General features: G+C 39.5%; 1 protein-coding gene across 1 annotated transcript in view; it reads right to left on the bottom strand.

Annotated features, from left to right (window-relative positions):
- MUC2 (mucin 2, oligomeric mucus/gel-forming) overlaps positions 1 to 12,618 on the bottom strand; it is a 54,099-nt gene extending 41,481 nt beyond the window's left edge. Inside the window, exons 1-11 of the mRNA XM_065685795.1 lie at positions 12,549 to 12,618; positions 9,326 to 9,590; positions 6,784 to 6,898; positions 6,002 to 6,092; positions 5,505 to 5,614; positions 5,055 to 5,271; positions 4,443 to 4,568; positions 2,426 to 2,543; positions 1,965 to 2,103; positions 1,259 to 1,369; positions 192 to 261 (exon numbers count right to left, since the gene is read on the bottom strand). Coding sequence (XP_065541867.1) covers positions 192 to 261; positions 1,259 to 1,369; positions 1,965 to 2,103; positions 2,426 to 2,543; positions 4,443 to 4,568; positions 5,055 to 5,271; positions 5,505 to 5,614; positions 6,002 to 6,092; positions 6,784 to 6,898; positions 9,326 to 9,590; positions 12,549 to 12,618 — 1,432 coding nt within the window. The remainder of the gene's footprint in view (positions 1 to 191; positions 262 to 1,258; positions 1,370 to 1,964; positions 2,104 to 2,425; positions 2,544 to 4,442; positions 4,569 to 5,054; positions 5,272 to 5,504; positions 5,615 to 6,001; positions 6,093 to 6,783; positions 6,899 to 9,325; positions 9,591 to 12,548) is intronic.
- Positions 12,619 to 13,798: the final 1,180 nt, after the last annotated feature.

The raw sequence follows: 13,798 nt of genomic DNA, 5'->3' as shown, positions 1-13,798 counted from the left end.
TCATCTGCCATATACAGTCAGTCTGCCCATAAAATTCTCAGTAATGACTATTAAACCACATTCATCCCCAAGTTGTTCCAAAATCTGAGCAATTTCATATGACTGTTTTCCACTTTTGCCTCTGAAAAAAATACACCTCCACATGAGAAGGCAGGTGTACGACATATGACACACAAGACTATGTCCCTTACCTGACACATGAGGAACGTTCACGGTCATCTCATTTAGTAACACACTGCCATCTGATCCGAAAACCACCACCTGCATAATAGCAAATAGAATCAATGAAGTTCCAGGTACGGAGAGGAAAAGGAACTCAAAAAAAAAAAAAAAAAAATAAGAGGGGAGACATTCTGCACATTTAGACTGTGGCTAGAAGTTAAAATCTTTGGAATGAAGAATCTGTCTGAAAATCAAATGTGCAGCAGACCTGTAGGATGCAAGTAAGGTTTTGTCTTGCTGTTCAGTGTTTCACTTAAACCTGCCTACAACAATTTATAGCAGTAATGAAATGCAAATCTCATTTATATTGGCCACTTTGTTTCCAGCAAGAAAATGCTAGGCCTTCAAGATCTATATCAAGTTCCAAATCTCTATAAAAGCATATGCCACAGCTCCAGTGTAATGATTTAGTATGATTCTGGCATGGTAAGAAAGCAGTTTGTTAAACTTCCTCATAAATGAGAGTCTGTACATACAGAAACATACAATTATGGGTTTCTGATTTGGTTTGGTTTGTGTTTGTTCTAGTTATGCAGGAAAGGACATGGGACACTGGAAACATGGAAGGTAAATTACGTGTACATATATGTAAAATTAGGTATAAATATCATCTAGATATTTCCATAACAAAACAGAATACTAAAATGAATGAAAATATAAACATTTAAGAAGGTTGGATTGTATCAGTATTCAAAGATGGTATCTCTTCTGAAAAAGACACAATTAGGTCTATAAAATTGTATCCTGATAAAGTAAAATGCTGTGAGGAGATGAAGAATGGCACTCTTACCTCTAGTCAACCCTGAATACAGTAAGAAGAATCATATAGCAGAGGAGAAAAGAGGGAAATGTCACCTTATTTGAATCTCATCTTTTGTACTGTTTAGGTCTATTTTGAGTTGTCAAGGCTAAAGCCTGAGTTGTTTTTCAGCCTGAGGTGCCTTATCTGTCCACAACAGTAACTCCAAAAGAATTAGTTATTGCTGTACAATAATGGAAATATGCTAAATTTCAACATATCTAGCAGAATACTTACATTTTTTTTGTCATCTACTAGCAGCACAACAGTCCTCAAACAGGTCTGCCTGTCTGTGGAGCCACAGGGAGCCAGCTCTGCCAGGAGAGCATGACTGTCATTTACAAAACCCTACAATCACAGGGAAATAAATATCCATTAGTCAAATCAAATATTTCACAAGATTATTTCCAAAACAAAGACTAAAGTCATCAATTACAATAACAATTACTCTAGAACTTAGCTATTAAGACCACCATTTCAGCACTGGTTCTGGAATCCGAACTGCCTACAGTTTCAAGATCTTCGTTGTTCTCTAGAAGAACAGGCCCAGCTCCTTTCCCTAGCTGACTTTGACACTCAGGCACACGAACAGCTATTACCAATCTGGTTGAAAGCATCTAAACCTAAGAACTGCCAATTTTTGTAGCCTACCTATTCATGCAGCCAGAGTGATCCTTTGATTTCTTATACATGACGGACTCCACTGGATAATAACAGCATACATAGTCTACTCTCTGACTTTGTTAACAACCCATTGTAGTAAGTGCCCAACTCCCCAGAAGGGCTATTACAGCCCCTCCTAAATGTTCCAGTACAGTTTTCAGCATTTCTACTTCCCTCATCCCATAAAAATGGAATAAAACAACAATTCACAGCTGTTACATATCAGTGCACAGACATCTGTATTTACTCAAAAAGAGAAAAGCTCTACAGTGCACAATACCTTGGACAACACATAATAACAGTCTCCATGGAAGGTGTATTTCTTCCCATCAAAGGTGGTAATATGGGAGCCTCCTTCCACTGAACATGTGCCTGGACAGGGTAAATCTTTGCATGTCCATCTGCCTGAATCACAGGTGCTATAAACACACAAATAATTAAAAAACGCTTGTAGGTATTACAGGAGCTAAGGACACTGAAAGCATCTGCATACCTAGCAAACAGCAAGAAAACCACAAGTGTTTTAAAAATGTATATTTGACCATTTCCTTAAGATTTCCCCTGTGCCATATGCCACAGATACATGAAAACTTTTAAAAGATTTGGTTGTATAAATATGCAACATAAACGCTAATTTCAGAATGTTTTCAGGAAGTCTTCTACGAGTAAGTGAAAGACTGAAAAACACAGACCCGTTTACAATCAAGTAAAGAAAGGTGTATAAACAACTGTGGTCCTTACCATTCTTCACATTCATTAGTAATGCTTTCTCCAGGTGAATACTCATTTCCATGGAGTTTGCAGTGGCACTGACTAACAGGTATGCATCCTTTCTCAGTAATATCATCATACACAGTTCCTGTAAAGCACAACAGTAAACTATTCCAGCTCTTTCTGAAAGAAGTGATTTCCAGAGAGGAGAAACTCTCAGAGGAGGCATGCTCTCAATACGGCACAGAAAGCAAAGGCTGAAATTATCAAAACTGAAGAATACTGTTTCTGCTTTTTCTAAGACACATGGAAAGCACTTTAATCCAGTTTTGAAAACCTAAGTCTACCTGTTTATGTACCGACACACAGACAAATGTTAATGCAAGTATAAAAGAACAATCTCAGACTTCCATATGTTTAGATTTTCAGTTGTTCTGGCATACTCTGTAGACTATCATTGTAATATTTTTTTCCTGAGGTTGACAGTAGAATCATAGAATAGTTAGGGTTGCAAAGGACCTCAAGATCATCTAGTTCCAACCCCCCTGCCATGGGCAGGGACATCTCACTCTAAACCATGTCACCCAAGGCTCTGTCCAACCTGGACTTGAACACTGCCAGGGATGGAGCATTTACAACCTCCCTGGGCAACCCATTCTAGTGCCTCACCACCCTTACAGGAAAGAACTTCTTCCTTATACCCAATTTAAACTTACCCTTTTTAAGTTTTAACCTGTTACCCCTTGTCCTATCACTATAGTCCCTAATGAAGAGTCCCTCCCCAGCATCCCTATAGCCCCCCTTCAGATAGTGGAAGGCTGATATGAGGTCTCCACACAGCCTTCTCTTCTCCAGGCTGAACAGCCCCAACTTCCTCAGCCTATATTCATATGGGAGGTGCTCCAGTTCCCTGATCATCCTCGTGGCCCTCCTCTGGAATTGTTCCAACAGTTCCATGTCCTTTTTATGTTGAGGACACCAGAACTGCACACAATACTCCAGGTGGGATCTCACAAGAGCGGAGTAGAGGGGCAGGATCACCTCTTTCGACCTGCTGGTCACGCTCCTTTTGATGCAGCCCAGGATACGGTTGGCTTTCTGGGCTGCGAGCGCACACTGCTGGCTCATGCTCATTTTCTCATTGACCAGCACCTCCAAGTCCTTCTCAGCAGGGCTGCTCTGAATCTTTTCTCTGCCCAACCTGTAGCTGTGCCTGCGATTGCTCTGACCCACGTGTAGGACCTTGCACTTGTGGCAAGCCATCCAGCCACTTCTTTGTCCACTGAGTGGTCCACCTATCAAATTGATGTCTCTCCAATTTAGAGACAAAGATGTTGTGTGGGACAGTGTCGAACACTTTGCACAAGTCCAGGTAGATGACATCAACTGATTTACCCCTGTCCATCAGTTCGTAGCCCCATCATAGAAGGCCACCAAATTGGTCAGGCAGGATTTCCCCTTAGTGAAGCCATGCTGGCTGTCACCAAGCACCTCAACGTTTTTCATGTGCCTTAACATGCCTTCCAGGATAATCTGCTGCCAGATTTTGCCAGGCATGGAGGTGAGACTGACTGGTCTGTAGTTCCCTGGGTCATCCATTTTCCCCTTCTTGAAAATGGGGGTTATATTTCCCTTTTTCCAGTCTTCGGGAACTTCACCTGACTGCCATGATTTTTCAAATATGATGGGCAGTGAGTCTGAGAATTTCACTCAGTGACCCTCATTATCACTCTCTGCGCAAATGACATCCATTGTATCACAATTATTGAACCTAAAAAGCATGATTTTCTATATATTAGCAGAAATTAATTCATTAAGAAGTAAAAAAGCAGATTTATTACCTGTATATTATTTAACAATAAAATCATTGATTAATCAATTACGATCTTGTTTAAAAACCTTCTAATAATGTTCACCTAGGGGGGAAATAATGAACAGTAGTACTAATTTTTAAGATATAAATTGACTACATTTAATATTTTAGCTATCACCTACTTCGCCAGAGCTCCTGGTTTTGTCCATATGCAATAGCTAGAATAACACTTGCCTTCAGGACAGAAACAACCATCCATGTAGTGTTCCTCACAAAGGCTGCTGATCTCCAAGTGTGAGCAAGTATCCATGCAGGGTGAGCTGCTTTCTCTGTAGATCATGGTATCAGGACAGGTTTTAGCTGAAAGAATGAGAAAGTCACCACCAGTTGTTTGTGTATAAAGTTCATCATTCCTCAGAAACCACAGATCATATACCCTACCCCCTTCAAGTCAGTGATGTCCCAAGCCAGACATCATCTGGCAAAGCATGTTTCTGAACTGCTTCCCCTGCTTTTTATATTTTCTTCTTTTTTTTTCTTTTTTTTCTTCTTTTCTTCTTTTTCTAATTTTCTTCAAATTATCCCAATCACCTGCAGCATCAGACCTCACAAGTTTCCAATGGGAACAGAATTTCTACTTGCTGAAAATGATTTCTTAGTAACAAGGGTAATAGAAGAAGAAAAGAACAAGAATACAGTATGCAGTTTATTGCACTACTGGCATGAAATTTGTAAGATATGGCTTAATTGCACATAATTTATGTAGAGAAAGAATGAATTTAAATGTGTATGCTAAAGTGCTATACCCACGATATATTTCTTTGCAAAATTCATATAGCTGCTTACGGCAAAAATTGTGTGTCCTCCATTCACCCGGCCGGCCACCCGCATGTGAACACTGGCGAGAATACTCAGAGATGGTGCTGCAGAGGCAGAAGGAGTCCTCGCTTCCATTACATGCACACTTGTCCTGCATGCAGGCTTGGATGTACATTTCCAAATTAAGACGTAAACGACAATCAGCAAATGCAGAGGAAGTCAGCAGCCTCTCACACTCATCATGCTAAGAAAGAATAATAATATTTCAGAGATATGTAAGCACCTGAGCTTCTAGACACTGCCTGCTTTGTCATAAAAATTTGTCTTCTGAACAGTAATAGTTATTCAAGAAGGAAGAAGAAACCATTTGCCCTAGAAGGTACTAAGTTTTCCCAGCTCCACACACACTACCTCCCTGTAGCACAAGGATGTCTTCAGGTGCCCATGCAAGTGAAGTTCACCACTAGGAATACTCACATGCCCATTGCAGCTTGGAAGAGCCTGAGTTTCATCAGGATCTTCACATCTGGCATTGGGTTTGTTGATCTTCTGTAAATTCCCATATGTAATTGAATTGTAGCTTTCATCTACGGAAAAAAAATTACAAAGAGGACTTCCTGAGCCCCAGAAATTGACAACAAGGAGTATCTGATTCCTGGGACCCTACTGATCAAAGAAAACTGTTACTATGCTATCAAATGTGCCTGTCAGACACAGGCCTTACTCTCAATTTTGTCTATTATGTCTAAGTGTGCTTAAAAATTTAAAGTTGTAGAGAAGGCCAGTAGGGAAAAGGGCAAGATGATTTACTGGGAATAAAATAACCTTAGACCAGGAATGCAGCACTAGAACATAATATTTATTCTGGGGCACAGAAATCTCTCTGGTGAAATTTGCTCTCCTGTTACGCTCTTATGCACAATGCTTATCTGACTATCTTCTGTGATAACTGTCACTGTGGTAGGATGACTCACCTCCATTGATAAACTCATTGTAGATCGGAACTCCATTGTAATCCCCACAGAGACCACAAGTATGGTTATTAAATTTGCTGTCCAGCTCTACCTAGATAATGGAAAGAAAAAGGAAAAACAGAAAAGAATTATCTGGTGCATGAAGACATTCCAAAACAAATACTTTTACTTGAAAGAGAAGTTACTAAATGACAGAAGTGATGGTGAACCCTAAATTCTCAGAGAAATAGCAAATAAATTTGTAACATAGTTAATAAACACACAAATGCAAAAAGTAACACAGTAAACAGAAAGAAGTGACTGAAGTTTCTGTATTTCAATAATGGAAGTAGAGATAAAGATGAAAAGGAAAGTATTATTAAAATCACAAGACTACTGCTTTGGCTTAATTTTTCTCCTTTTTTTAAATTGCATACTGGGATAAAATTTAAGTCTTGCTGTAAATTAGGAAAGTAGATGGTGGCAGTCCTTCAAAAGGCAAATGAAGGAAAACACAGATTGGATTATGGGGGTGCTATATCAAAAACATTAGCTACTTCTCAGAACACTACTTCTCTCTTTCTTGAGACCAGTAAGAATATCTTCATGCCATACTGCTACCTCTATCACATTGTAGAGAAGGGAACTTCTATGTTTTTAAAATAAGGTACTATGAGTGTCAGTTGGGTGAGTCAGCCCAACACTCTAGCTCTGTTCAGTTTGTGAGAGTCAACTTCTGTTCAGTATACAGTAGTCTGTTAAACCCAGGAAATGTCAATAAAAAAGATATGGGTCACACATACCATCAGTGAATCTTCTTGATTCCATATCAGAATCAGGCCTAATTTGGCATAAACCTTGGTGTAAATGTCATTGCTCTCAATGACCACACCAGAGCTGTAGTAAGGTGTCTTCACACTAGGAGGAAAATCAGAGACTTTGCATTAGTACAGAAACATAAGAGACGACATGATTGTCTGCAATAAGCAAAATACCCTAATGAATACAGAAACCGGTCCCTGCCCACCTGAATTTAGCTGCACAGGGTGCCTTGTTTTAATAAGGCACAAAACCCTCTCTCTCTGGCACTTGACATGATAACTTACCGCCTTTAAAAGGCAAAACAATTTCAGAGGCAAAGACTCCCTAAGGGTACAGATTCTTTACGAAAAAAGCCAAAATGTCAGCTGTCTTCGATTTAATCAAAAGAAAATCCATTCTCATTGTGCTGTTAACAGAGGATATCCAAACACTCACTAATAATTTACTTCAAAGAAAGAGTAAAAACAAAATTGGAAGCTTTTCTTTACCAAAAGATTTGACAACCACTTCAGGGAGAATGAATGATCCTTTGCAAGGATCTTCCTTCTCAAAATAGTGTTTAAAAAGCACAGGCAGATACAGGGACTGCCAACAGAAGTTTGAAAAGAAAGGAGCCTGTAAAGAGGAATTCAGTGGTTTGTTGCAGTAGTTAGTTAACTATTTTTCAATTGACAAGACCAAGCTTGTTAATGGTGACAGCAAGACACATTGATGTGACAGAAAACATTCTGAAGAAGGGTGAGCACAGGCAGTTTTGTATGACAAAGAATCAGTTCACCAGATCTCTCTCCTGCTCTTGCACATCTGTCTTACAGTGCACTGCAGCAATAAAGGGATTGTGGCAAGCAGCCTCATCCTATAAAAGCTAGAGAACTAGATTCTGTTCAAACAGAAGTAAACCAGAATCCAGTAAAAATAACCAGTTAAATGTCTATAGACTTGCCAATATAATTGTTACAGGATTCATGTCTATGCACATTGCCTCTTCACTAATCTCTTGACTGGAAGAATTTTTATCTCCTAATTTCCAGTCACTGGGATTTTTCCAGCTATTTACCTCAGGCATTTTTAACATGCCCAAATGACTTAGAAATCTAAATGTTAGGCAGAAATTCAGAAGACATTATTTCTACCTTTAGCTGCACTGCTCATCCTCTGGGCAGTGAGGCTTTAAGAGATCATGTTTTTGGAGAGGGATTATAAAACATTGGGCAGCTTTTGACCTTTCTGCTATTACACCATGGAATATTTTTTTTTTCTAATATTAGGATGTTCAATCAATCAGTGGATCATGTATCAAAAGGCAAATTAATACATTTTTCTATTTTACAGTTTTCCTTTCAGTAGCATGAAATGGTATTTTGCATGACACTGCATCACATGTCATTTAAAAAAGCAACACGGAAAATTAAGTTCTATAAAAAATTAATCCTGTTCAACCTGCTCAGAAGAGATGCATTGTTTTATGGAAACTATGTAAGACAAAAAGATGCTTGGTTTAAGAAAAGCAAATTTTAAAGGATTTCTAAACTTGTTTTTCACAGAAGTTCTTTTTAAAACTTCAGTACACAATAAAGGGCTTCTTCAACTTGGGACAAGAATGCATTTTTTATAGCTTCATGTCATTTTTTTTTTTTACGTATCTGGCATGATCCTTGGAAAACTGAATGTTACTTCCTATCTTTAAACAGATTTTCATTGCAGTGGCTTTCAAACTTGGGAACAAAAGCTGAATTTTGAGCAAACCCCAGTCCTACAATGACAATAGAATGGATTTTTTTTTTAATTACACTAAGTCATACCAACCCAGTTTCTTCCGTCTTCAGAACTATGTCTTAATCTATGAGTTGCTTCACTTGTTTCAGTATGTATATATACAGAGAACGAAATGATAGGCTAAGAATAGGAAAAGCTAGGTTAAGACATTACCTGGCAGCAGGTAATGGTGTCAGACTAGTTCTTTGTGCAACCATGTCACAGGAGAAGAAAAATACTACAGCTCACTGTGAAGAAGTACATATTGCTATGTATAAATCAGTGTAAATTTTGACCTGCATAATATCTGTTATAATCCCTTAAGGAATGACCATCAGACATTAAAAAATTATTTATGAAGATCAGAAAAAATGATCTGCCACAAAATAAGAGAAAAAGGCCCTACAGAAATGCATCTTCGTTTCTGAGGATCTGCTAGACCATCTGCTAAAGGTAAACTCAAGGTGACATCATAAAAAAAATGAAACTATGTCATTTTATGCCTGGATCACATGCTGGATTGTTTCCTGCACAACCAGAAGAACAATTCACTCAAACCTCTTCCTTACTTGCAAGAAACAATGACTAATGCTAAAGTCCCTCTCCAAAGTAATTCTTATGCTGGATTTCAAGGGGTTTTTTTCTGCACAAGGAAATGTTTGTATTCCTTAATGGTATACAAACAGCTGTGATTGATTCTTTAGAATCAATCTTGCTTTAACTTCCCAGCACATTTATTGGAAATACTATTATACTAAATGAACTTACATTTGCCCATCCACAACAACCAGTTTTGGTCTGAGGTACACTGTAAAGTCCTTGACTGTTAGCAGAATATACTGGATCTCAGGGTGGTTATTGCTGTTCAGAGCACGCTGAATGTGGACAGAGAACTCCTTGTAAGGCTCTCGGCAGTCAGAAGCAAAATTATACTCGCAAATGCCAGGGAACTGGTAAATGTCTCCATCAAAAGTTTTGAAATGGTTGTTTCCCCAAGTGCTGCAGACATAGTGGCCATGGTTTCTTGTCCTGCCTGTTAAGTGATGAAAAAGAAACAGGCATGAGAAAAGAGAAATGAGAGCTAGCATCAAAAAAGGTTGTGTTGCATTTTACAGCAGAAAGCACTTGCAATTTCATGCACAGTGATTCCACAGATCTCAAACCTCATCAAGTATCTACCCATAAAGCAGAAGAGATGGAAATCTTAAATTATTTAAAATTAAAGACATTAAGAAATTAAGGCATTAACAAATACTTCTGATAGCCAGGTACAGAATCATAGAATCATAGAATAGTTAAGGTTGCAAAGGACCTCAAGATCATCTAGTTCCAACCCCCCTGCCATGGGCAGGGACACCTCACACTAAACCATGTCACCCAAGGCTTTGTCCAACCTGGCCTTGAACACTGCCAGGGATGGAGCACTCACAGCTTTCTTGGGCAGCCCATTCCGCTGCCTCACCACCCTAACAGGAAAGAACTTCCTCCTTATATCCAATTTAAACTTACCCTTTTTAAGTTTTAACCTGTTACCCCGTGTCCTATCACTACAGTCCCTGATGAAGAGTCCCTCCCCAGCATCCCTATAGGCCCTCTTCAGGTACTGGAAGGCTGCTATGAGGTCTCCACGCAGCCTTCTCTTCTCCAGGCTGAACAGCCCCAACTTCCTCAGCCTGTCTTCATGCGGGAGGTGCTCCAGTCCCCTGATCATCCTCGTGGCCCTCCTCTGGACTTGTTCCAGCAGTTCCATGTCCTTTTTATGTTGAGGACACCAGAACTGCACACAATACTCCAACTGGGGTCTCACAAGAGCAGAGTAGAGGGGCAGGATCACCTCCTTTGACCTGCTGGTCACGCTCCTTTTGATGCAGCCCAGGATACGGTTGGCTTTCTGGGCTGTGAGCGCACACTGCTGGCTCATGTTCATTTTCTCATCGACCAGCACCCCCAAGTCCTTCTGTGCAGGGCTGCTCTGAATCTCTTCTTTGCCCAAACTGTAGCTGTGCCTGGGATTTCTCCGACCCACGTGTAGGACCTTGCACTTGTCATGGTTAAACATCATGAGGTTGGCATCAGCCCACCTTACAAGCGTGTCAAGGTCGCTCTGGATGGCATCCCTTCCCTCCAGCATATCAATTGAACCACACAGCTTGGTGTCATCAGCAAACTTGCTGAGGGCGCACTCAATCCCACTGTCCATGTCACTGACAAAGATGCTGAACAAGACTGGTCCCAACACTGATCTCTGAGGGACACCACTCGTTACTGGTCTCCAGCCAGGCATTGAGCCATTGACCACAACTCTTTGTGTGTGGCCATCCAGCCACTGCTTTATCCACCGAGCGGTCCATCTATCAAATTGATGTCTCTCCAATTTAGAGAGAAGGATGTTGTGTGGGACAGTGTCGAACACAAGTCCAGGTAGATGACATCAACTGATTTACCCTTGTCCATCAGTTCTGTAGCCCCATCATAGAAGGCCACCAAATTGGTCAGGCAGGATTTCCCCTTAGTGAAGCCATGCTGGCTGTCACCAAGCACCTTGTTGTTTTTCATGCATATCCCATAATTCTCACTGAGGTGAAGGAACTTGTCTGCATGAGGTGCAGAAACTTAACCCTGTGACCACTAACAAGATGGTGCATCAGTGCAAAGGAGCTGCTTTACCAAACACATGAATTTATTCTGAGTCACAGTATTTTTTTAACGGTATTAAATATTTCTAAGAGCTATTTTCTTCCCTGATGCAACATGCACTAATATGAAAACAAAGATAGGAAACCAAGGAACTACCACTCCTACTCTGGAAGACAAATAGCTTATATGTACTGAAAGGATTTGTACACTGCAGAAATTTTTAAAGAATTCTTTCTTTAACTAACAGAGTAGTGATTTCTATTATTACTGAATGGAAATTCTTCATAAGATACATCAGAAAATAACCATGGTAGGAGACAAAAAAATTAATATACTGCAGCAGCAAAAGATGAAGCTGATTATTATATTTGTTCCTTTCCCAGCCATTTGTACCAACAAATAATACAAATGAACACAGTATCTGATAAATCTCAAGATGCTGTAGATTAGGGGTGAACATAAAAGCTGAGCATACCTGAGAAGCTTGCCAAGGTACCAAAAGCACACATGCCACTCACGTTCACAAAATTTTCTTGCAGTGTTTAATTTGAGAAAGCGAAACTATCAAGGGGACCTCTAAGTTATTGTACTTTGATGGCACCAGTCATACCAGATATATCCAGAAGCTGATATGCTTCTCTCTCCAGAATGAAGGCTACACAGAGACTCTCCCAGAACTCACAGCTGGGACAAAAAAAAGGTAAGATAATGCTTTCCTCCCATTGCTGAATTCAAGATGCAGCAAGCAAGACCAGTACCCCAAACAAGATCATGGCTCAAAATTCATCACCTATTCCTCCAAAAATAGCTTTCAGTATGACAGCTCCATTTCAACACTTCAAACAAAGTTGATAACAGAGTAAGTTAGAGCATTTACAGGATTATTAATGTCCTGAATGACAAAATTATCTTTGTCCAATGTTAGTACATTCACTTTTAAAGAAAGCACTTATGTCATTCCAAACTAACGGAAGGCACAATCATCCAGTTTCTTCATTGATGTAACAATGAACCTCCCAAACTCCCATAGTTGCTTTCTGCCAAGTAAGCCCAGTCATACCTAGGGAAGTCTCAACACATTGAAAGAAAAGTAACACTGAAAAATTTTCCAAGCACATCAAAATAGAGATGAATGCAGTAGATATTGGTACTAATCTCTCCAAAGAGAGTAGTATCTACTTATGCTTGCTGAGCCATGTAGCCTCAGTATTTGAAAGTTTAAGAAATTTGAGGCACCTTAAAACTCCAGTGCATTATTTAAATGCACTGCCTCTTTCTACCTCTGCAGTGGTATTTTAATTCTCTCCCTCTTTTCCAGGAGGTAGTCTGCTGCCATTTGATTTCTAGAGCTTACCTTTTCTTATTTCATTTGCATTGGAAAGAGCCAGCCAGAGCATAAAAAGGCTGGCAACTCTTGGCCCCATGGTGGCTAAGGTGGGTGAACTGGGAACTCCACTGAAATCTTTTCTTTATATAATATCCACTGATGCAATTGATTCTATCACAGGGGAGGAGATACAATGGGAGGAGGAAAGAGGAGTAGTAAAAAAATAGGCATGATATTTACAGAAGATAAGAGGTAAACAGACACGTATTTTTCATCATAAATGAAGGAATTCAGTATACAGGAAATGGTATAATATTGATTCAGTAATCATGCAAATTTTTATTGCTTTGTTTTACCTACAGGATGCTATGCTTTTAAGTCTTTCAAATGCGCACGCCGAGTTTAACCTCAGTAACTCCTATAACAAACAGTAAATTTTGAAGTGGCTTAACAAAGAAATTCCTTGAAGGAAGTTTAGGATGACATACCCTCAAAGAAAGGCTTCAGACCCAAAGGATTTTTCACTTTTCCCTATCACAAAGAATGATTTCTGTAAAAATTAACTGATGCTTGTGAAGCTCCTTGTAGACCATAGTAACGGCTACAAATAAAAATGATGTCTTATAAAATTACTTTGCACGCAATGGTCAGATTCCCTTCATTTGTAAAGCTCCGGTGAGCATCTAAAACAAGGTATATAGCACATACTGCATATTGTGCCCTAAAACATAATTGAGATGGGGTGACAATGTAAATTCAAGGAATTCACAGCAAAAGAAATGCTCTACTGAACATTGCCACGGCACAACAGAAAGTCCATCAAAAAGGTTGCAAGAGATGACACCATATTAAACTTGGAGGGGAGGAAGGAAAAACTAAAGGTAAAAACCTTACTGTCCAGACTGAATAACAAATGTTTTCAGACAGAATCCCCCTAAACAGCTCGTTCATTCTTACCTTCTACATGAATGATAAATTTACATTCTATTGCCTCTCATCAGAAGCTACTAAAGCTATAGGGTTAGCTTTGCTTTGTGCAGAGGGTCCTTGGAAAAAGAAGAAAGCAGAAAACAGAACCAGAAACCAGATCAGAATGCAGCTTCAGAAATAGGTCTCCACATATACTATATTTTACTCTGAAAAATTCTTTCGAGGTGTTTCTGCAATCCTCTTCAGAAGACAAAACACAGGCTCCTTGAAGTAAACTACACCTATTTCAACAGATCTTTTAACATGGCTGCTTCCTAGCACTAACATGGTTTACATTTTAAAGCACC

This window comes from Lathamus discolor, chromosome 6 (assembly GCF_037157495.1).
Source record: "Lathamus discolor isolate bLatDis1 chromosome 6, bLatDis1.hap1, whole genome shotgun sequence".
Classification (NCBI taxonomy): domain Eukaryota; kingdom Metazoa; phylum Chordata; class Aves; order Psittaciformes; family Psittacidae; genus Lathamus; species Lathamus discolor.
Note: the sequence above shows the minus strand (reverse complement) of the source record. Positions and strands in the feature narration are given on the sequence as shown.